Source organism: Dendrobates tinctorius, unplaced genomic scaffold (genome assembly GCF_039654945.1).
Source record: "Dendrobates tinctorius isolate UK_male_01 unplaced genomic scaffold, ASM3965494v1 ptg000066l, whole genome shotgun sequence".
Lineage (NCBI taxonomy): Eukaryota > Metazoa > Chordata > Amphibia > Anura > Dendrobatidae > Dendrobates > Dendrobates tinctorius.
In genome coordinates, this window is record NW_027361734.1 from 3,199,302 (window position 1) to 3,223,279 (window position 23,978).

General features: G+C 46.1%; 1 protein-coding gene across 1 annotated transcript in view; it reads left to right on the top strand.

Annotated features, from left to right (window-relative positions):
• Positions 1-18,677: 18,677 nt before the first annotated feature.
• LOC141095093 (acrosin-like) overlaps positions 18,678-23,978 on the top strand; it is a 31,231-nt gene continuing 25,930 nt past the window's right edge. The window contains exon 1 of the mRNA XM_073580973.1: positions 18,678-18,825. Within this exon, the coding sequence (XP_073437074.1) occupies positions 18,678-18,825 (148 nt within the window). The remainder of the gene's footprint in view (positions 18,826-23,978) is intronic.

The window sequence follows — 23,978 nt, forward strand, 5'->3', positions numbered from 1 at the left end:
ATGCTCTGCGGCCTCCCCTCAAACACTCTCGCACCCCTCCAATCTATTCTAAACTCTGCTGCCCGGCTAATCCACCTGTCCCCCCGCTATTCCCCAGCTTCTCCCCTCTGTCAATCCCTTCACTGGCTCCCAATTGCCCAGAGACTCCATTACAAAACCCTAACCATGACATACAAAGCCATCCACAACTTGTCTCCTCCATACATCTGTGACCTCGTCTCCCGGTACCTTCCTGCACGCAACCTCCGATCCTCACAAGATCTCCTTCTCTACTCCCCTCTTATCTCCTCTTCCCACAATCGCATACAAGATTTCTCTCGCGCATCACCCCTACTCTGGAACTCTCTACCACAACATATCAGACTCTCACCTACCATCGAAACCTTCAAAAAGAGCCTGAAGACCCACCTCTTCCGACAAGCCTATAACCTGCAGTAACCACCGATCGACCAAACCGCTGCACGACCAGCTCTACCCTCGCCTACTGTATTATCACCCATCCCTTGAAGATTGTGAGCCCTCGCGGGCAGGGTCCTCTCTCCTCCTGTACCAGTTATGACTTGTATTGTTTAAGATTATTGTACTTGTTTTTATGTATACCCCCCTCACATGTAAAGCGCCATGGAATAAATGGCGCTATAACAATAAATAATAATAATAATAATAAAGAGTGCAATGAAGCTCACTACCACCGGGGGCAAACTTAGAGCAAAAGACACCACTGTGTAATAATCCTAAAGGCCACAGGGGGCAAAAACCAAACTTAAGCACAGCTTAAGAGAAAAAGTTTACCTGTGCTTTTTATCAGTCATGATCCAGCATGGATCATGACATTGCAATGCCCTTTGGATTGACTAATACCCCCGCCGTTTTTCAATATTTTGTTAATGACATTTTTCTTCACCTTGTGGGTAGATTTGTAGTGGTGTATCTTGATATTTTAATATACTCACCTGATCTCAAGTCACGTCAGGTACATGTCCAGCAGGTGTTACAGGTTTTGCAGGATAATAAACCGTACACCAAATTAGAGAAATGTGTATTCGCTGTACAAGAAGTTCAGTTCCTGGGTTTCCTAGTGTCTGCGGCAGGTTTCGGGATGGACCTGGATAAGGTCTGTGCAGTTTGGAATGGGATCTGCCAAAAAATCTAAATGCATTGCAACTCTTTCTGGGGTTTGCTAACTGCTGTCGTTAGTTTATCATAAATTCTCGATTGTCAAACCCCTCACTGACATGACAAAGAAAGGTACACACTTCTCGAGGTCCGACTACACCCGTCAGTCATTTTCTTCTTTACACTGCTCCTGCATTCATTCAACCCAATGTTTTCCAAACATTTATTGTTGAGGTTGATGCATCTGAGGTAGGGGTTGGGGCTGTGTTATCTCAAGGGTCATCCTCTGGTAAGTGGAATCCATATGCCTTCTCTAAAAAATTATTGTCGGCCGAAAGGAACTGTGATATAGGCAATAGAGAACTTTAAGCCATCAATTTGGCTTTTGAGGAGTGGTGTCACCTTTTGGAGGGGGCAGTCTACCCTGTCACTGTCATTACTGATCATAAAAATCTGATCTACCTCGAATCTGCTGAACATCTTAATCCTAGACAAGCTAGATGGTCTTTGTTTTTTTACCAGGTTTAATTTTATTGTCACTTACCGTCCTGAGATTAAGAAGGTCAAAACTGAAACTTTCTCTCAAAGATTCCCTAGGGGTGGTTGTTCGGATGACTCTGTCCCTATTTTACAGGAAGACGGTGGTTGTATCTGCCGTGTGTTCTCAGCTGAAGGAAGAAGTATTGAATTCTCAGGGGGATTCTTCTACTTATCCTTCAGGGAAATTATTTGTACCATTGCATCTGCATCGCAAAGTTTTAGGGAAACATCATAGCTCATCTCTCGCTAGTCATCCAGGTAGTAAACCTTGTACTTCCTTTCTCGTCATTTTTGGTGGCCAAGGTTGCATTGGAATGTAGCCAACTTTGTGCATTCTTCTTTTAATATTTGTGCGCTTTCCAAGATCCCGCATACTCATCCGTTTGGGGATCTTATACCACTAACCATACCCAAACGGCCGTGGACTCATTTATCCATGGATTTTATTACGGCTTTTCCTTCCTACTCTGTTAAGACTGTTAACTTAGTTGTGGTTGATGCGTTCAGTAAAATGGCGCACTTAATTGCTTTAACTGCTCTCCCTAACACTAAAACCCTGGCTCAGGTGTTTGTCAACGAGAATGTGAAGCTTCACAGGGATTATTCCGAAGTTGTGTCAGTTTCTATCTAAATTCTGGAGAGCATTTTGTTCTTGTATCTACCCTTTTCTTTGGGATTTTATGCTCATCTAATGGTCAGACTGAACATCTAAACCAGAGGTCTCAAACTCGGCAGAGTAAATGGGCCGCACATAAAAAAAATTTAAGCTGGCGGGCCACATTCCTTTCAATCTTAATACAGTCACAATTGATAGCGGTATCTAAGGGGTTAAACGGCCATGATCGGTGCTAATACCGATCGTGGCCGTTCAAATAGGTTATCAGCTGCGATGTACAGCTTACCTCAGTGGATGAGCCGGCGCATGTGAGCCAGCGCTATCATCTCGCTGTACACGCACAGCCACAGTCACCCCTGCAAAATCCAGCAATGGGAGGAAAGTCACGCCTCCGCACTCTGAGCGCTGGCATGATGTCATTACACAGCGCCAGAGGGATGTCATCACGCAGTACCACAGCCACTATGGAGCGGCACACTCCTTTTCTCTTCTAGCGTGAGCAGTGGCGTAACTACAAAGTTATGGGTCCTGGTGCGAACTTTCAAATGGGACCCACCCCATGCCAAAATACAAGCACATCTAAGCTCAGCACACCTCGAACACACGCGGCTCTGCTCCACACACCTCGTACACATGTGGCTCTGCACACCTCGTACACGCGCGGCTCTGCTCCGTACACTTCATACACACACGGCTTCGCTCTGTACACCCCGTACACACATGGATCCGCTCCCAACACTTTGGTCCTCGTACACACACGGCTGCACTCCATATACCTCGTACACTCGCGGCTCCGCTCTGTACACCTCATACACACGTGGTACCTCTCCGTACACCTCGTACACACGCGGCTCCGCTCCGTACACCTCGCACACACGTGGCTCCACTCCGTACACCTTGTACACACGTGGCTCCACTCAGTACACCTAGTACACACGCGGCTCCGCTCCATACACCTCGTACACACGCGGCTCTGCTCCGTACACCTCGTACACACATGGCTCCGCTCCCTACACCTCGGTCTTCGTACACACACGGCTCCGCTCCGTACACCTCGTACACACACGGCTCCGCTCCGTACACCTCGTACACACACGGCTCCTCTCCGTACACCTCATGCACACACGGCTCTGCTACATCCACCCTGTAAACCCCTCCTGACCCCACACAGAAACTTACCCGCATCCAGCACCATGACAACCAGCACAGACACAGACGTGCTAAAACTGAGGCCCCTGATCATGTGACCCCCTGACTCCCCCCCTCCAGTGACCTCATCACAGGGCCTGTGCACACAGAGCAGCCATCGCACGCTCCTGAATATGTGCCTTCCCCATACTACCTGCCTCAGGGGGTGAGACATGTGGTGCATCGGGGGCCGCATGCGGCCCGCGGGCCGCGTGTTTGAGACCTCTGGTCTAAACCAAGGTCTGGAGACATACCTCAGGTGTTTTGTGTCAGATAACCAGGGGGATTGGTCATCTTTTCTACCATTAGTTGAGTTTGCCTTAAACAATCGTCCCAGTGTTAAGTCCCCATTTTTTGGTGCATATGGCTTCCATCCTTAGTTTTGCACCTTCAGTAAGGAGGGTTCTTCAGGGGTTCCTGTGGAGAAACGATTTTCTTCATCACTCTCATCTGTATGGCAAGGCGTTCAGAACAACTTAAAGATCATGCGGGACAGATACAAACCCAAGGCTGATAAGAAACGGTTGTCAGGTCTGAAAATGGGTATGAATGATTTACTATGGCTGTCTACCAGAAATATTAAACTGAAAATTCCTTAGTGGAAATTAGTTCCTAGGTTCGTTGGTCCTTACATGATGGTTGCCGTAATTGACTCTGAGGCCTTTCATCTTGAGCTTCCTCTAACTCTAAAAATCCACCAAGTTTTCCAGAAGTCATTGCTCAAAAACTATGTAGCACCTGTGGAGCCATAACCCTTGCCGCTGCCACCGATTATTGTTGATGGCAATTTGGATTTTCAGGTGGCAAGAATCATGGATTTTCGTATTGTTCACCGCTCTTTACAATAGTTGGTGCACTGGAATGGGTGTGTTCCTGAGGAGAGGATGTAGGTACTGACATCTGAGGTTAATGCCAATAAACTAATTTTGTCCTTCCATGCGGCGCATCTGGATAAACCCAGTCTTGAGGGTCCAGTGGCCCTTTGTAGAAGAGGGTGCTGTCACAAGGGTGTCACATCCCCTTTGAAGACCTGAAATTAGGTAATGAATCACAGGTCTTCCTTAGAGAGAGTATGATTTTTACAAAATGGTTTCCTCTGGTGCTTAAGAGGGTACCAACCCTTTCTATGCTGGTCAGAAACATGCATCATTTCAGTTGCTTCTGATCTGGTCATTATCTCTTCCTATAAAAACTGTCCAGACCTTATTGTCCCTGCCGGTGAAAGATTTGTCTTCCTCTGCTATGTGCTAAGCATAAGTGGTTGGAGTGGAGTGGTTGTAGTAGTGATTTGTGGTTTGCTGTAAAACGTGTGTTTTTCTCCTGGCCCCTGTTTCCATTTAATTTATTCCTCCCTGTCCCTATCCACCTCCCCATGGTTGGTTAGTGCTTTTGTATGATAGCGTTTTTTTTGTTATCCCTGTTTTGTCTTTGTGTCATGTTTACCTTACATTTCTGTACGATTCCTCATGGGGTGGGGGAGGGCATAGATCAGAGTTTTAACCGGAGAATAGTAAGGTCGGAGACTCGGGCCTCTATACTTTCAAGAGTACCCCTGGAACAGGAATAGTTTGGTCTCCAGTTCCAGGGACAATTTAAAGCCCCCCTACCTTACTGAAGTCCATCTCACCACAGGGACAAAATGTTAGGTGTCAGGTTCCTGCAGCTGCACAGCAGGAATCCAGAGCCATGCAACCAGCTGTCTCCCATTCCTCTCCGACCTCTCAGGGACCTGCACAGCAATCTCGGCGATCCAGACGCCCTGCTCAGACCAGTTCTCTGGGTCTGGTTGTTGCTGCCACCTCTGGACCAGCAATAGTAGCGCAGCCTGCTCTGCAGCAAGCCACTCCAGAGGCTAAGTTCTCTTGCCGCGCTACTGGGTATGCTCACGAGACGATCTCCCAGTGGAGATCGGGAGTCACGTGCTCAGGTCCTTCCCCTGATCTGATTGGTCCATCTCAGAGATCTGGAGGGTTCCGGAAGCGCACGGCTATAAAAGGCCCACATGGCCGCTCGGCCATGCGCTAGTATAGACACTAGATGCTAACTGTGTGTATGATGATGGATGTATGGACTTGCAAATGACTCATTATGATTCCCCTCCCTCTGATATTACGTATGTTGACAGGGAACTAGTGTTAGAGTCAGCGCCTGTCAGTGGCACGTTACAGGCCACGGTCTCCATCTTCACAGTGCTAGCGTCCGATGGTGCGCCTGTCTGGGCATTGTCGTATTGCGGCTAGTTTAGTCGCCGCGCTGCAGTCAGCAGCAGTTGGGGCGTTCACGGTAGCGACGCCGCACGCACGGTACCCAGAGTCTAGGGCCTAGTTCTGTGACTGATTACTGTGTGTGCACACCGCCGAGTCCTGTGTATTAATGTCTATGTTTAAAGCGTCTCTGTGATTCAACAGAGTACGCTCCATGCACAACGGGTGATGTTCAACCTGTGTGCGTTATAGCGCATCTGCCATTAGCTAGCAACGGTGTAACACCTACTGCACGGTGGACCCTGGACGGCGAACGCACTTACAGTATTATTATTTATTTAGTGCGTTCCGCCGTCCCTAACACAAAGTTGTTGAGAAGTATAAGTCAGGGTTGGGTTATAAAAAAAATCCCATTCTCTGATGATCCCCGGAACACGTTCAAATTCATTGTCATCAAATTGAAAGAATATGGTAGCACAACAAACCTTCCAAGAGAGGGCCTCCCACCAAAACTCTCAGCCTGGGCAAGGAGGACTTTAAAGATGCCATACAGAGACCAAAGGTAACCCTGTTATGATGAGTCACCGAAGGAGGAAAAAAAACAAAATACCAGCTAAGTCCAGAAAAACCAGAGAGGTTGGCAGCTATCGGATTGCAGACCCCTGGACCTATCCACAACAACTAGCAGTAGCCGTGGGGGGTTCCTACGGAGTCCTAGACCCCTTGATCACAGCCGGAGAACTACATAGCTTAAAGACAGAAAGGGGAAAAACTAAACTGCCCCAGAGCAGACCCCAAAGCAATAGGCAGCCCCCAACATATAATGACGGTGAAGCAAGATGAAAACACTAACACAGATAGAACGATAGGTTGAGCAAATGATGGGGCCCAAGCTAACTACACAGGACAGGATAGGAAAGCTGCTGTCTGCCATCCGCAAAAACCCTATCAAAATGAGCCAACCGACTGATAGGAAAAACAGGCCCTGAAGTTGCTAGGCTTCCAAAGACTATATCAGCACTCAGGTATATTCTGAAGACAGAGCAAAAGATCAACAGATCAGAGACAAAAATGGAATTCAGCTCACCCCCGGTCGGGGTTGGCAGAACTCCCAAAAAACAAGGCAAAACAAAAACAAAACTGAAGAGTACAAAGCAGAGCAGAAAAACTTAGCTTTGAGATGCAGGAATCAGACTGGTCTCCAAGAATCCAGCAGGAAAATCACCAGCCAGGAAGAAGGGCGTCGGCAGCCTTATATCCAGTCCTCAATTCCAGCCACCCAGTCATCATCTAGCTGCCCAGGTGTTTGGTAATCAGCCTCACTACCTTCCTTCACCAGAGGAGAGAGTTCATCAGACCTCAATGGTGAAGGGAAAAATGAACTCACAACATAACCCTGAAGGAGCAGCAGAGTTCCCAAGCAGATAATGGACCACAAAAAGCCGTAAACTCCATAGAGGTGGCCTTTATGGAAGAGTGTTTTGCGTTTTCCAAAAGACTTGTGGCAGCATCATGCTCTGGGATGTTTTTCAGCCAGAGGGACAGGGAAAATGGTCCGAGTCGAGTGGAAGATGGATGGTGCGAAATATAGGGATATTTTTGTGCAAAAACTGTTTCAGTCTGTCCGTGATTTGACACTGGGACCGAAGTTCACCTTCCAACATGACAATGACCCAAAACATACTGCTGAAGCAACAGTTGAGAGGTTTAAAACGAAATGCGTAAACGTTTTGGCGTGGCTCAGTAAAAGCCTAGGTCTTAATCCAATTTAGAATCTGTGGACAAACTTGAAGATTGCTGTTCACCAGAGGAAATCATCTAACTTGAAGGAGCTGGAGCAGTTTTGCCTAGAGGAATGGACAAAATTCCCACTGTCAATATGTGGAAAGCTCATAGAGACTTATCCAAAGTGACTTACAGCTGTAATTACTGCAAAAGGAGACTCTACAAAATACTGACTTTATGGAGGTGAATAGTTATGCATATTGAAGTTTTCAGTTATTTTGACCTTTTTGTTGTTTGCTTCACGATAAAAAGACAACTAAATGTTCAGAGTTGTAGTCTTGTTCTTTGCATGAATTGATGCAAACTCTCAAAAAAAAGCCAATGAAATTCCAGGTTGTGAAGTGGCATGATGCAAAAAATGCAGAGGGGTCTAAATACTTTTTCAAATCACTGTATGTTCCCTGCTAAAAACTTATTAACTTCATTCTTTGACTCTGAGCACATTGCTGCTTTATGTATACAAAGCGTTCAGAGTACAATCAGGTGCAGTGGCTCTGTTGTGTAATCTAGAACAGCTAAAGTGTTTTGAGTAATATTTTATGAAGTTATATTGACAAAAAATGATTGAAGGGAATCTGTCACCAAGTTTTTGCCACCACATCTAATGCCCCATCACACACAGTGATCTCGCTAGCGAGATTGCTGCTGAGTCACAATTTTTGTGACGCAACAGCAATCTCACCAGCGAGATCGGGGTGTGTGACACTTACCAGCGACCGGCCCCCCTGCCGGCTATCGCTGATCGCCCTGGAATGGCCAGGACATTTTTTTGATCGCTGGTCTCCCGCTGGCCAGCACGCATCGCGTGGCAGGCGGGAGATCAGCGTTCAGCGAGCTGGCGCTGGTAACTAAGGTACACATCAGCTTAGAAACCTGATGTGTACTTTAGTTACCAGCGCGCTGGTGCAAGGAGCTGGTAACCAAGGTGCACATCGGGTTTCTAAGTGCCGCGCGCTGCTTAGAAACCCGATGTGTATCTTGGTTACCAGCTTCCTGCACCAGCGCGCTGGTAACTAAGGTACACAGTGGGTAACTAAGCGACGTGCGTCGCTTGTTACCCGCGTGTCGCTGGTGCTGATTGCTGGTGAAGCTGCCTGTTTGGCAGCTCACCATCGATCATGTAGCGATACACCAGCGATCCTAACAAGGTCATATTATTGTCGGGATCGCTGGTGCGTCGCTATGTGTGACGGGCCCTAAGAGCAGTGTGAAGTAGAAACAGATCTAGATTACAGCGATGTACCAGTTACTGCAATTACTCGTCTCCTTTCTGTCATTTTCATTAAAATCACTATTTTAATCAGCTGCAGATCTACTAGTTCTCTCAATGTTGAGCTCAATATAACCCCACCCACACCACTGATTGGCAGCTTTCTGTTCAGTGTACAAAGAAAGCGATCAATCAGTAGTAGTGAAAAGACTAGGGAAAGACTAGGAACTGACAAAAAGCGCATATAAGGCATTGGCCAAATGGCATGCGGTTTTATTGCATTTCTTGCTCTCACTTGGTGATGCTGTGAAGCCACAGCAATTGAATCACTTTAGATAGAAATACTCCAGTTGCTGTTACGTTGGTTGAAGAATAGACGAACGTCCATATGTACCAGAGGGAGAAATGAGGGTGGGCTGCACTACTAGTAAGGAATTCACAGGATTCAGATGAAAAGAAAACGTAGTTTATCCCAACGCATTTCTTGGTCGAATGGAAAGATCTCAGGGAGTCACAATAAAAATACAGACAGTGTCATGCTGGTGATTCAGATGGTTTGTAAGCACCATCCTATCACTGTGTGCACCGCTCTGTTCCTTCCAGCACTGCTACATTCTCCTGTTGCTGGAAAGTCCCCACCTGCTACCTCATAAATGGATAAAGACTATCCAGAACACACCACTCACAAGAAGGGTGATAAAGAAGTAATACATTTTATTTATAATACAATTCATATAAAAATTGTCAAAGTCATGAAATGGCATCATAGCACAAATATAGAGAGGAAAGGAATGTTACCCAAGTAAACTGCACGAGAGGTGGTAGAGGGAATAAATACAGGCTATGGGATCATGTGACATCTATATAAGAACCGACACATCCAATAGACATGAAAAAGATCCATTCCATAATAGTCATTTTAACCCCTTTACCCCCAAGGGTGGTTTGCACGTTCATGACTGGGCCAATTTTTACAATTCTGACCACTGTCCCTTTATGAGGTTATAACTCTGGAATGTTTCAACGGATCTAGGCGATTCTGAGACTGTTTTCTCATGACATATTGTACTTCACTATAGTGGTAAAATGTTTTCGCTATAACTTGCGTTTATTTATGAAAAAACAGAAATATGGCAAAAATTTTCAAAATTTTGCAATTTTCAAACTTTGAATTTTTATGCCCTTAAAACAGAGAAATATGTGACACAAATTAGTTACTAAATAACATGTCTACTTTACATCAGCACAATTTGACAAACTTTTTTTTGTCAGGAAGTTATAAGGGTTAAAAGTTGACCAGCGATTTCTCATTTTTACAACAAAACTTCCAAAACCATTTTTTTAGGGACCACCTCACATTTGAAGTCACTTTGAGGGGTCTATATGGCAGAAAATACCCAAAAGTGGCACCATTCTAAAAACTGCACCCCTCAAGCTACTCAAAACTACATTAAAGAAGATTATTAACCCTTCAGGTGCTTCACAGGAGCAGAAGCAACGTGGAAGGAAAAAATGAACATTTAACTTTTTAGTCACAAAAATGATCTTTTAGCAACAATTATTTTATTTTCCCAAGGGTAACAGGAGAAATTGGACCCCAACAGTTGTTGTCCAATTTGTCCTGAGTACGCTAATACCCAATATGTGGGAGGAACCACTGTTTGTGCACATGGCAGGGCTCAGAAGGGAAGGAGGGAAGGAGCGCCGTTTGACTTTTCAACCTAAAATTGGCTGGAATTGAGATCGGACTCCATGTCGCGTTTGACGAGCGTCTGGTGTGCCTAAACAATGGAAACCCCCACAAGTGACCTCATTTTGGAAACTAGACCCCCTACGGAATTTATCTAGATGTGTGGTGAGCACTTTGAACCCCCAAGGGCTTCACAGAAGTTTACAGCGCCCGGGCATGAAAATAAAAAATCATATTTTTTCCACAAACATGATCATTTAGTCCCCAATATTTTGTTTTCCCAAGGGTAAGAGGAGAAATTGGACCCCAAAAGTTATTGTCCAATTTGTCCTGAGTACGCTAATACTCAGTATGTGGGGAGGAACCACTGTTTGGGCACATGGCAGGGCTCAGAAGGGAAGGAATGCCGTATGACTTTTTCAACCTAAAATTGGCTGGAATTGAGAGCGGACGCCATGTCACGTTTGACGAGCGGCTGATGTACCTAAACAGTGGAAACCCCCAATAAGTGACCCCATTTTGGAAACTAGACCCCCTAAGGAACTTATCTAGATGTGTGGTGAGCACTTTGCACCCCCCAGTGTTTCGCTAAAGTTTATAATGCCCGGGTGTGAAAAAAAAATAATTTTTTTATCCACAAATATGATTTCTTAGTCCCCAATTTTTATTTTTCCCAAGGGTAACAGGAGAAATTGGACCCCAAAATTTGTTGTCCAATTTGTCCTGAGTACACTGATACCCCACATGTGGGAGAAAACTACTGTATGGGCACACGTCGGGGCTCGGAAGTAATGACGTTTTGGAATGCAGACTTTGATGAAATGGTCTGCGGGCATCATGTTCAGTTTGCAGAGCCCTTGATGTGCCTAATCAGTAGAAACCCCCATAAGTGACCCCATTTTGGAAACTATACCCCCTAAGGAACTTATTTAGATGTGTGGTGAGCACTTTGAACCCCCAAGTGTTTCACTCAAGATTATAATGCCCGGGCGTGAAAATATAAAATCATGTTTTGTTCCCACATAAATGATCATTTAGTCCCCAATTTTTAATTTTCCCAAGAGTAACAGGAGAAATTGGATCCCAAACGTCGTTGTCCAATTTGTCTTGAGTACTCTGGTACCCCACAAGTGGGAAAAAACGGTTTAGGCACACATCGGGGCTCGAAAGGGAAGTAGTGACATTTTGGAATGCACACTTTGATGGTCTGCTGGCGTCATGTTTCGTTTGCAGAGTCCCTGATGTGCCTAAACAGGAAAAATTACCACATGTGACATCATTTTGGATACTAGACCCCCAAAGAACAAATCTAGATGTGCCCCCAACTAATCTAATGTAAATTAGTAGTGCATGGAGGTGTGGTACAATTTGAAGCAATCCTTCATACACAGGCAAGGTTTTTCGGGGCAGGTGTCGCATTGATAAATGGTGTCCCTGCGTATTCCTTTTTTGTAACACACTCGACACCTTTTTTGTGGCTTACCTTTTCTTGGGGTTCACGGGACCACCCCCGGAAAATGCTGACCTGGTACAATACGATAACGTTCAGTTCCAGAAGTACTGGGGCCCGCTCCTTCCTGAGCGCCGAACATCAGGGCCTTAACCACTACCTCCTGGAAATGAAGGTACGACGTATCAGTGTGGCATGCACATTGTGACAGCAGGAATGCGTTGAGCATTGCCATTTGGACGATGTGCACGGCCAGCTTTTTATACCACACCTTGGCCTTCCTCTATGCATTGTATGGTTGGAGGAGTTGATCGGAGAGATCAACGCCCCCCATGTTTTTGTTGTACCCCACTACACATGTTGGTTTGCAGACCTGTGTAGAGGTACCCCATACAGTGCAGCGGGTACTGCCATCACCGTGTATGGTGGTCAAGAGATGGACATCTCTCTTGTCCTTGTACTTGACCACCAGCAGGTGGTCGCTACATTGGGCTTTACTCTTTCCTCTTTGGAGCATCTGCTCAAGTAGCGTCTTCGGGAGGCCTCTCTGACTTTTGCAGACAGTACCATAGGCTGCGGTACCTCACTCAGAGAGGGATTTGTAGAGTGGGACGCTGGTATAAAAGTTATCAGTGTAGAGGTAATAACCTTTATTCAGCAGTGGGTGCACCAAATCCCACACAATTTTCCCACTCACTCCAAGGGAAGAATGACACTCAGGGGGTTCAATCCGGGTGTCCTTCCCTTCGTACACTCTAAACCTGTGGGTGTACCCTGAGGAACTCTCACACAGCTTATAGAGTTTGATTCCGTACCTAACCCTCTTACTGGGCAGGTATTGATGGAATCTCAGCCTTCCCTTGAAGTGAACCAAGGACTCATCCGCGCAGATGTCCCTTTGGGGCACGTACACCTCAGCAAACTTTTTGTTGAAGTGTTCGATGACTGTCCGAACTTTGAAAATACGGTCAAAGTTGGGGTCATCTCGTGCAGGAAACTGTGCATTATCAGTATAAGGCTACTTTCACACATCCGGTGTGCAGGGTCCAGCGGCGTGCGGCGAAAAGCCGGGCCGCCGGTTCCGGCCTGCAGCGGTGACACCGGATGTGTATGCGGCGTCTGATACGGCTCGGACACGATTTAAAGGAGCCACAGGAGGAAGATACACCGGGGGACGAGAGAGACAGCCGCCGAAAGGTATGGGGAGAGAGAGACACATGTGGGGTTAACACTCACAGTGTCCGGGCGAGAGAGAGAGATCTCTCTCTCGCCGGGCACTTGTGGGGTTAACACTCACAGTGTCCGGGCGAGAGAATGAGAGAGATCTCTCTCTCGCTGGGCACTTGTGGGGTTAACACTTAGTGTCCGGACATGTGCTGTGTAAAAAGCCGTTCCGACGCTGCAAAAAAAATTGCAGGGAACGTTTTTTGCTGACGCTGGACGGCTCATGTTTGCCGTATCCGGCAAAAAAATGAAGGGTTGCATGTCCATCCAGCACGATGCGGCGATCATTACGTTCAATGTGACAAAACCGGATCAGATTCCGGATGCGGTTTTCACACTTTTCGCCGCATCGTGCCGGATTTAAAAAGACGGATGTGTGAAAGTAGCCTAATGCAGAAATTTGTGGATGGCCGCAAAATGCGTCCGGGCCATGACCATTCGGAACACTGGAGTGTTATATAAAATATCAACACTCCAATATTGCCGAAGTTCGGGCTTTTTCAGGATCCCCATATGGAGGACCAGGCCCCAAAACTGCGTCATTTCAACTGCATCTACAGGAGACCAGTTTGAAAATGATGAACGTGGGTTTTGCTCCAAAAATTGATGAGTATACAAATTAGTTTGCTCCACCATGAGGTTAACAAAATCCTCAGTGAAAAAGTCAATTTCTGTGAGGCCAGTGGTGTCAAATTTGATTCCGGATTCTGCCACAAAATCAGGAATCAGTGGCTCATAATTTTCGGGGGGCGAGGTCCATACAGGGAGCACTGGGTCAGCTGCGGGCATGGTGGGCGCTGCCTCATCTTCTGCCCTGGAGCGTCTGCATGGTGGTTCCGCAGGACCCGAGGAGGAAGATGAAGAGGGGGAAGAGAAAGAGGATGAAGAATCCGAAAAATAAAGAAAAGTGGGATCGTCATCCTCGCTATCAATGTCGGAGGCAAGTATAGCATATGCCTCCTCCATTGAATAGGGCTGTTGGGATGTATTTGATGAAATTTTTGTGTAAATATGGTGCTTGGGTGTACACTTTATTGAAAACTGTATGTGTATGTGTGGGGGGTAGTGATTGGTGTAAGCTTTCTGTAAAGAAAAAGCTATGGAAAAAAGTCTAAAACAGCAGACCCTAGCTCTGATAAGTGTCACTTATCAAAATTAGGCTGCTGTATGTGCGCATGGGGGTGGCGCAAGGGGGGGTGAAAAAAAAAAAAGGAAAACGGCAGGCACAAACTCTGATGAGTGAACTGTGTCACTTATCAAAGTTTGGCAGCTGGGGGATGTGTGTGCGGAGTGTCATGGGAAGCCTAGGTAACGTCCTGCTTCGTGAAGGGTTACCGTGAAGTGGTGAAGCAGCTTGGTATGTATTTTTTGCAAAAAATGTGTCGACTAAATACCCTGTATTTGCTATACAGCACTTGCTGATTACTTTTATATGTTTTTTACTGCAGAGTATTTTTTCAAATTTGCCATTTTGTGCTCTCTTGTTGTGGTTCAGCCATTGGGTGGTGTGGGCATTGTCTTACCGACTTGTTCACACTTGTGCATGTCACATATATGTTTTTAATCCTTTTTTTCTGTGCTCAGCATGGTTTGGGAGACCCCACCCTCCTCCTTTGTGACATGCACATAAATGAGCTGTCTTTCACCAACAAGCCCATATACTGGGAAGCGCCTGTCTGTATCCTGTTCATTCAGACACTGTTCACATGTTCAGGTTTTGAATACATTAGATAGGGACTGCTTCGTGAAGGGTTACCGTGAAGTGGTGAAGCAGCTTGGTATGTATTTTTTGCAAAAAATGTGTCGACTAAATACCCTGTATTTGTTATACAGCACTTGCTGATTACTTTTATATGTTTTTTACTGCAGAGTATTTTTTCAAATTTGCCATTTTGTGCTCTCTTGTTAGGGTTGATAATTGCGGAGATCCTAAATGGGCCAATGAACCTGGGCCCCAACTTAAGCGATGGTATTTTGAGCTTGATGTTCCTTGTAGACAACCACACCCAATCACCCACACACAGGTCCGGACCAGGCACATGTCTACCGTCAGCCACACGTTTATACCTAGAACCTACATTCAGCAAGCGCTGCTTTACTCTCCTCCAAACGGATGACAATTGTGCTCCCAACTGGTCCTTCTCAGGGACGCCCGCAGAGCTCCCTTGGCGCAAGGTACAGAATTGGGGATGTTGACCATAAACACAAAAGAAAGGAGATTTCCCAGACGATTCCTGATAATGATTGTTTATCGCGAATTCAGCCAGAGGAAGAAACGCCGACCACTCTTCCTGATTGTCAGACACAAAACAGCGTAAGTATTGTTCCAGGTTTTGGTTCATACGCTCAGTCTGCCCATTCGACTGAGGATGGAAAGCCGATGAATGAGACAATTTAATCCCTAGGCGTGAACAAAAAGCTCTCCAAAATTTTGCCACAAATTGTGTACCTCTATCAGATACAATGTCAGACGGGACACCATGAAGTCTGACCACCTCGCGAATAAATACCTGAGCAAGGGTCTTCGCATTGGGCAAAGATGGCAAAGCAACGAAATGCGACATTTTAGAGAACCGATCAACTATTACCAGAATGACCGTGTTCCCAGCCGAGGAGGGCAAATCCGTAATGAAATCCATGGAAATCTCAGTCCATGGCTTACTGGGCACACAGAGAGGATGCAATGTGCCAGCAGGACGGGAGCGTGGTGTCTTGGCCCGTGCGCACGTGGTACAGGCTGACACATATGAGGCCACGTCCTGCCGGATTTTGGGCCACCAAAAACGACGTGATACAAGTTCCAGAGTGCCCTTAACTCCTGGGTGACCCGCCAGGACAGTATCGTGATGTTCCCCTAACACTTTTAAGCGTAGGTGTAGTGGCACAAACGATTTATTAGGAGGCAGATCCGGCGGTACCTCCTCCTGAGCATCAGCAATCTCTGCCTCAACCTCTGTCGTGAGAGCCGAGACCACAACTCCCTTTTGGAGGATAGGCACCGGATCCTCACGTGGCTCTCCACCCGGAAAACATCTGGACAAGGCGTCCGCCTTAGTATTCTTAGAACCTGGTCGGTATGTCACAAAAAAATTGAACCGGGTGAAGAATAACGCCCAGCGAGCCTGTCTGGGGGACAGGCGTTTAGCAGACTATAAATAAAGCAGATTCTTATGGTCTGTTATGACAGTAATCTGATGGACAGCCCCCTCCAAGAATTGTCGCCATTCCTCAAATGCCAACTTGATGGCCAACAATTCCCTGTTACCAATATCGTAATTACGCTCGGCCGGCGACAGTTTCTTGGAGAAGTAGGCACACGGATGCAATTCGCCCAAGGATGGACCCTGAGACAGTACCGCCCCCACTCCAACCTCAGATGCATCCACCTCCACGGTAAATGGTAGGGAGACATCAGGCTAAACCAGGATGGGAGCTGAAGCAAAACGGTTTTTGAGGAATTCAAACGCGCGCACAGCAGCCTCAGACCAGTCAGAAAAATTGGTACCTTTTTTAGTCATGTCGGTGAGCGGCTTAGCAATCATAGAAAAATTCTTAATAAATTTCCTATAATAGTTTGAAAAGCCCAGGAATCGCTGAAGTGCCTTGAGATTATCAGGCCGATCCCACTGCAGCACCGCTTGCACCTTAGCAGTGTCCATTTTAAACCCTGAGGCGGAAATTACATAACCCAAAAAAGGTAATTCTTGGACGACAAATACACATTTCTCAAGCTTGGCATAGAGCTTGTTTTCCCTGAGCAACTGCAACACCTGCCTAACATGCTCTATGTGTGCATCACGGTCACGTGAGTAAATAAGAATGTCAACAATGGAATATACTACACCAGCAACCGTATGCTCCTCAGACCACCACTCCAGAGCGGTATCGCTTAGCACAAGGCAAGAGCTATAGTCGGCGACGCCCATAGTCACACAGGGCAATTTAAAGACAGAGGGCGTGGCTAAGCCCTCAACCAGAATGACAACCTGGTTAACCCAATCCAAGCCGGATCAGAAGACCAACCAGCGCCGCTGAGAACCATGTGGTAGGATGGGGTATTACCGCTGTCTGCTGGACACCCTGGTGCGAACAGTGTCCGACGTGACACGGAGTTGGCGCTAAGGGGGCTGAGATAAAAAAAGGGAGCACGAGTGTTCGATGAACTGCATCACCAATCAACGCTCGGTGGCTGCGCAAAGGGGGGTGGAGGGGGGTAAAAAAAAAGGGATGGGGGATTGGGGTGAATGAAGAGAGATTGTGCAGGGATCAACAGTTAGGGTTTTAGTTAAGTGGCACAAAGTGGGGTGAAAAAAATTAAAAAAGGCAGGCACATGCTTTGATAAGTGACGTGTGTCACTTATCCAAGTTTTGCAGTTGCAGGATGTGTGTACAGAGGTGGCACAAAAGGGGGGCTAAGGAAAAAAAAGCTAGCACGAGTGTTGATTGGTGAACTGCGTCACCGATCAACGCTCGGCAGCTGCGCACGGAGGCGGCGCAAAAGGGGGATGGAGGGGGGTAAAAAGAGGGGGAAGGGGGGATTTGGGGGATGAAGATAGATGGGGGGTGAAGATAGATTGGGCAGGGGATCAGGGATCAGGTAACACTTACAGTTGGCAGTTTTCTCTTCTTTTTTCTGCAGGGATTGTGATGCTACAAGTTGTGGCACCACAATACCCAGCACAGGAGCTCTTGCTGCATCTGACCTCTCTGCAGGAATCCTCAGCTAAGAGTGAGGACCCCTGCAGAGATGTCAGACAGGTCATCTGCAGGTCAGAGACAGGTCACAGGGCGGTCACATCGCTGCTGTGACCGGTCATTGGTGGGATCGAATGATTACATCGATCCCACCAATCCCTGCTCTGCCTGGTGACCATAGCAACTGTCTAGGATTGGAGCTCACAGCTCCAATACCTAGGCAGGTCATGGTCAGGTCACCAGCAGGGCACAGAGATGTGACCTCAGCTGTCCCCTGTGGTTGGTGGTTGGCGCGATTGCCTATCTAATCGATCGCGCCAACCAGCTCCTGCAGGCCCTAATGGGCCTGCACCTGGCTCCGATCTAGGATCGGTGCTAATACAGCACCGATCCGGGCCGGTGCTGGCAGGGCACAGCGGCAATATACTCCGATCCTAGCCTAGGACATCATTGTTTCAGCCAAGCTGATTGGCTGAAACAATGAGAAACGCTGCGATTGGCTGTTCAGAATTGAACAGCCAATCACAGTGCTCTGGATGCCGGGGGGGCGGGCTCGCAGCCCGGGAGGCCGACGCCACCTTCCATAAGGTGAGATGGCGTCGGAATTTTAATGCGATCACCGTGACTTATGTCTCTTTTTGGGGATAATCCCCTTTTCCCAGGATTGGATTAAAATCGAGTCCAGTTGACAAGAGAATGTGGTCAATGGATTTTGAGGGAGGAGTGAATAGTAATCATTATCTTTAACTTGTTCATAAGCCTCCCTCTCATGTTTATCATTCGGCCAGATCACAACATTTCCCCCCTTGTCCGCCGGCTTGATGACTATGTCACCCAAGGCTTTTAGCTCATTTAAGGCACGTCTATGTTTAGATCTGAGATTATCTCTCTTAAGTCTAGGTGATATTTTTTTAAAATCCTCAGTAACCAGACGTGAAAACATGTCAACTTGAGGAAAAATGGACAAGGTGGGAAATGTCATCGATCTGGACATGACAGTTTGTGAAAATTTGACCACACTCTCGGACTCCTGTTCATCAAGTAATCCCTCCAATACCTCCAATGCCTCCTGCTCAGTCTCACCGCGGATGCCGAACTCTTCCCCAGGTCGGTGGTGCTACATTCTCCTGTTGCTGGAAAGTCCCCACCTGGCAGACTTTGCAGGAATTTAAAACCACTGTGTTTTGCAGAGTTTTGCTTCCCTGACCTATCCCCTGTCAACAGTGGCTATATTAGGCAGCTCCTCCTTCCACACCTTGCCTGAGCTTAGGTCTTAGTTTGTTACTAGTTCCCTGTCGAGGTGCATTACTGTTTTGTCTCTCCTGTTATCAACCCGGCTTGTTTTCTCATTTTGTTGATCTCTCCACTTCTGACCCCGTTATCGTATTCTGAACCTGCGCAGCCCACCCCATTCTCAGACTGTCTGACCAAGTCTCTGTCTTCACCCTCTGTGCCTTTGACCCATTGGGTCAGCTGCTGTAGGTCCGGGGATTGCCCTGGAGTGGTACCTGGTGCTAAGGACATTCAGGGTAAGCCACTGTGGAGTGGCGGTGCCATTGCATTATGACAAACAGAGTAAATGAAAAACACCTGTTACCCAAAACAGAAAAAAATATAATAGAACTAAAACACCCCCAAAAAAGTGTATCTGTTGTGGCTCAGTGGAAAGAGACGCTGACCACAGAAACAAGGGTTCGAATCCAGAAGAATGACAGTAGTACACCTTCAAGAAGGGGCCACTGGACCCACCAAGATCTGCTGATACTGCAGATAGACTTCCCTCACTAGGTGATTGGTGTGCAGGTAGCATCAACCCAGGAGTTATCCTCTGGAAGGAAGCCCTTTCATTTAACAAGAAACTGAAGTCATCATCTGAAATGTCTGGATTTCAAGACTTGTTCTACCTTATACTCCTTGTGCTCTTCCAAGTCTACCTCAATACTGTCCTTAGGACCTGGCGTCTCTTCAAACTTTTTACTAAGTGAGACATGGGATGAACTATTAATCTTCCATGCAACTGGAGGTTGGAACTTAGCCATCACTGGATTAAGGATCTTGATTATTTTAAATGGTCCAACAAATTTAGAAGCAAAGTTTTTGGATGGAACTTTAAGATGGAGATTTTTAGAGGCTAACCAGCCAAAATTTCCTACCTTAAAGACTATGTTTGTGGTTGACAGTTTTCTTGGTGCAATTGCGAGTTATCAAGCAACCTCTTTTAAACTCTTTCCAAACTTTAACCAAATGGACAAATGGACGTTCTGTCCTCCTCTGGAACTGCAGACTGCAACCCACAAAAATCTTCCAAAACCAGATGGAAACTCCCATACCAAAATAAGGAGAGGTACCGGTAGCAGTGGTGGTGCAGTTATTGCATGCGAACTCAGAGGAAGAAAATCCACCCAATCCTCTTGATTAGATGAGACAAATAACATTAAATATTTATCAAAATCCTGGTTCATTCTCTCTGTCTAATCATTATTCTCAGGATGATAACCTGAGGAGATTTCCCAACCTAGAGCAAAAGCTACACCAAAAGCTAACTTCTTTATCAGAAATGTTTTTAGGAACACCATGTAGTTTAACGTCGTGGGAGACAAACAAAGTAGCTAAACCTTTAGCCATAGGCAATTTTCATAGAAAAACCAAGTGAACCATGTTGCTAAAATAGTCAGCCACTACCCCAGTATTGCCCAGAATTAGGTAAATACATGACAAAATCCATTGACAAGTGAGTCCTAAGTCAAGACGAAACTTCGATTGGCAAAAGAAACTCTGCTGGGGCTTGGAGAAAGGCATTAGTCCTGGTTCAAATCCAGCACTTATGGACATATTCATCCACTTCTTTTTGAGCACTTTGCCACCAAAAGGACCTAGAAACAGCTCTCCAGTTGGCAGAGGAATCAGGTTGTCCAGCCAACATCGAGTTATGTACCTCGTTAACAAGATCAGTGCGAAGTGAGAAAGCCACAAAAACTTGCCGGGCTGCAAGTCTTCCGGTGCCCCATTCTGAGTCTCCATAATGCATTGTCTGATATTGATACACAAAGCACCCACCAACACCCCTTCACTAAGAATTTTGATGGGATTCTCGTCCTTCAATTCCAGACGAAAAACTGTGCGATAAGGCATCCGCCTTAATATTCTTAGTACCAGGGAGATATGTCATAGAAAAAGCAAACCGAGCGAAAAAGAGTCTACCAGGCCTGTCTAGTATTCAGGCACTTAGCAGCGTAATACAGTAAATTTTTGTAATCAGTAAACATCATCACTCTATGCCTAGCCACCTCCACCAATATCTCCATTCCTCGAAAGCTCTCTTAACTGCCAAGAGTTCCAGCACACCTTTATCATAGTTGGACTTTGCTTGTGAGAATTTAGGCTGGAAAAAAGCACAAGGATGAAAGTAACCCATCTCTATAGAAGAGGCATATACCTCAACCTCAAAAGGAAAATCAACATTGGGTTGACTGAGGACCAGAGCTTTTGAATAGGCTAACTTGAGAGCAGTAAAAGCATCAACAGCCTCAGAAGACCAAGAGGTAAAGATAGCACCTTTCTTAGTCATTTCAGTAAGAGGTTTGACTATGACTGGGAAGTTTTTAGTGAAGTTATGATAACCATCAGTGAAACCTAAGAGCATCTGTAGAGCTTTAAGATTAGTAGGTTGCACTCATTCCAGGACAACCTGTACCTTAACGGGATCCATCTGAAAACCTTCAGCAGAAACCAAATGACCCAAGAACTGAATCTGCTGCACCTCAAGCTAACATTTCTCTAGTTTGGCAAACAAATGATTGTTATTTGGCACTGTCATGAACTCATTTTCTGCTCCACCAGTTGAGAGTTCCCCTTCCGTCCTCCCTCTGGTGGTGACAAGAGGTAGTGCGGTTGGTTTAAGTGGTAGTGATCTGCCACCTGATGAGGAAGATAATGATTGGATCTCTGGAGTATCAGACTGGATATAAGACAGCCGACGCCCTATCCAGGTGCTGGTGAATCTGTCTGCTTCGCAGGTCCTGGACTTAAGCTTTCTTCCTGTCTTCTCAAGTTAAGTTGGCTTTTTTGCTATTGTTCACACTTGCGCTTGTTGGTCAATTCAGTTTTTTGTGTATTCAGCCTGCCCCTGCTGGGGCTATGCTGAAATTCCACTCCTATTAATCAGTATTTTCCAATCTGCTTTTTGACCCTTATTAGATTGGCCTCTTTTTTGCTCTGTCTAAGAATATTTCAGAGTGCTGATATAGGTTTAGAAGTCTAGTGACTTCAGGGTTAATTTTGCTATCAGAAGTGTTGGACAATATTTTTGTATTTTTTTTTGGCAGATTGCAGACAGTGTCTTTCCTTTTCTGTCCTTTTTAGTTAGCCGAGCCCCATCGTTTGCTCAGCCTATTTTCCTGCCTTTGTTTGTATTTTCATCTTGTTTCACCGTCAATACATGTGGGGGGGCTGTCTTTCATTTGGGGTCTGCTCTGGGGCAGTTAGTTTTACTCTTTTCCTGCTTTAAGCTTATGTAGTTCTCCAGTTGTGACGAGGCGTCTAGGACCAATGTAGGAACGCTCCACGACTGCTGCTAGTTGTGCGGTTAAGATTAGGGATCTGCAATCTGCATAGTTACCAAATTCTCTGGTTTTCAGAGACTTAGCTTGTTGTCTATTTTTTCTCCTTGGTTTCCCATTCATAACAGAATCACCAGCCGTACCGCAGATTCTAGGGTACTCAAAAGCGGGAAAGAATTGTTAGAGAAAGGAAAAAAAAAAAAAAAGTGTCAGATTTTTTTTTTTTATTATGTATTTTTTCCTCTTTTTCTCTGGGGCCGTAGGAGGATTTTTTTCCTAATGGAGATTAAGCAACTGTCTGATCGTGTGGAGCAGCTTGCTGCTGAAGTACAGGGAATTTCCACCTACCTTATTCAGTCACATGCTGCTGAACCCAAGATTCCTACTCCTGATGTGTTTTCTGGGGATCGGTCTAAATTTCTGAATTTTAAGAATAATTGTAAATTATTTCTTGCTTTGAAGCCTAACTCATCGGGCAGCTCTGTGCAGCAGGTTAAAATTGTCATCTCCTTGCTGCGCGGCGATCCCCAAGATTGGACTTTTTCTCTGACACCTGAAAATCCTATTCTGACTAATGTGGATGCATTTTTTCAGGCCTTGGGGTTGCTGTATGATGAACCTAATGCCGTTGATCAAGCTGAGAGAACCCTGTTGGCATTAAACCAGGGTCAGGATCTTGCAGAGTTGTACTGTCAAAAATTCCAAAAGTGGGCGGTCCTTACTACATGGAATGATAGTGCATTGGCAGCTATCTTTCGGAAAGGTTTGTCAGAGACCGCAAAAGATGTTATGGTGGGATTTCCTGTTCCCTCTGGTCTGGATGGCTCTATGTCATTAGCTATTCAGGTTGATCGGCGTTTACGTGAACGTAAAAACTACACGGGAGGCGCTGCCACCTTTTGAACAAATGTCTGAACCTATGCAATGTGATGGGGTTTGTCTAGGGTGCAATGTCAGGTGTTGTGAGTTCATTTTCCCCTTCACCATTGAGGTCTGATGAACTCCCGCTTCTGGTGAAGGAAGGTAGTGAGGCTGATTACAAAGCACCTGAGCAGAATGATGATGACTGGGTGACTGGGATTGCTGACTGGATATAAGGCAGCCGACGCCCTTCTGCCTTGCGGGTGATTACTCTGAAGGATTCTTGGAGACCAGTCTGATTCCTGCTCCTCAAAAGCTAAGTTTTCTGCTCTACTTTTTGCATTTGTGTTTTGGTTTTGTTTTGCCTTGCCTTGTTTTTCTGGATTTCTGCCTTTCCCTGCTGGGTGAGCTGAATTCCTTTTTGCTCTGTCTTCAGATAATACCCGAGTACTGATATAGTCTTTTTGAAGCCTAGCGTCTTCAGGGCTTTTTTCCCTATCAGTCTGTTGGCTCTTGTTTTTGAGAGGGTTTTGGCGGATTGCAGACAGCAGCTTTTCTATTCTGTCCTATTTAGTTAGCTTGGGCCCCATCATTTGCTCAGCCTATCTTTCTATCTGTGTGAGTGTTTTTTCATCTTGCTTCACCGTCATTATATGTTGGGGGCTGCCTATTGCTTTGGGGTCTGCTCTGGGGCAGGTTAGATTTCCCTTTCTGTCTTTAGGCTATGTAGTTATCTGGCTGTGATCGAGGGGTCTAGGGCACCGTAGGAACCCCCCACGGCTACTGCTAGTTGTTGTTGTTAGGTTCAGGGGTCTGAAATACGATAGCTGCCAACTTCTC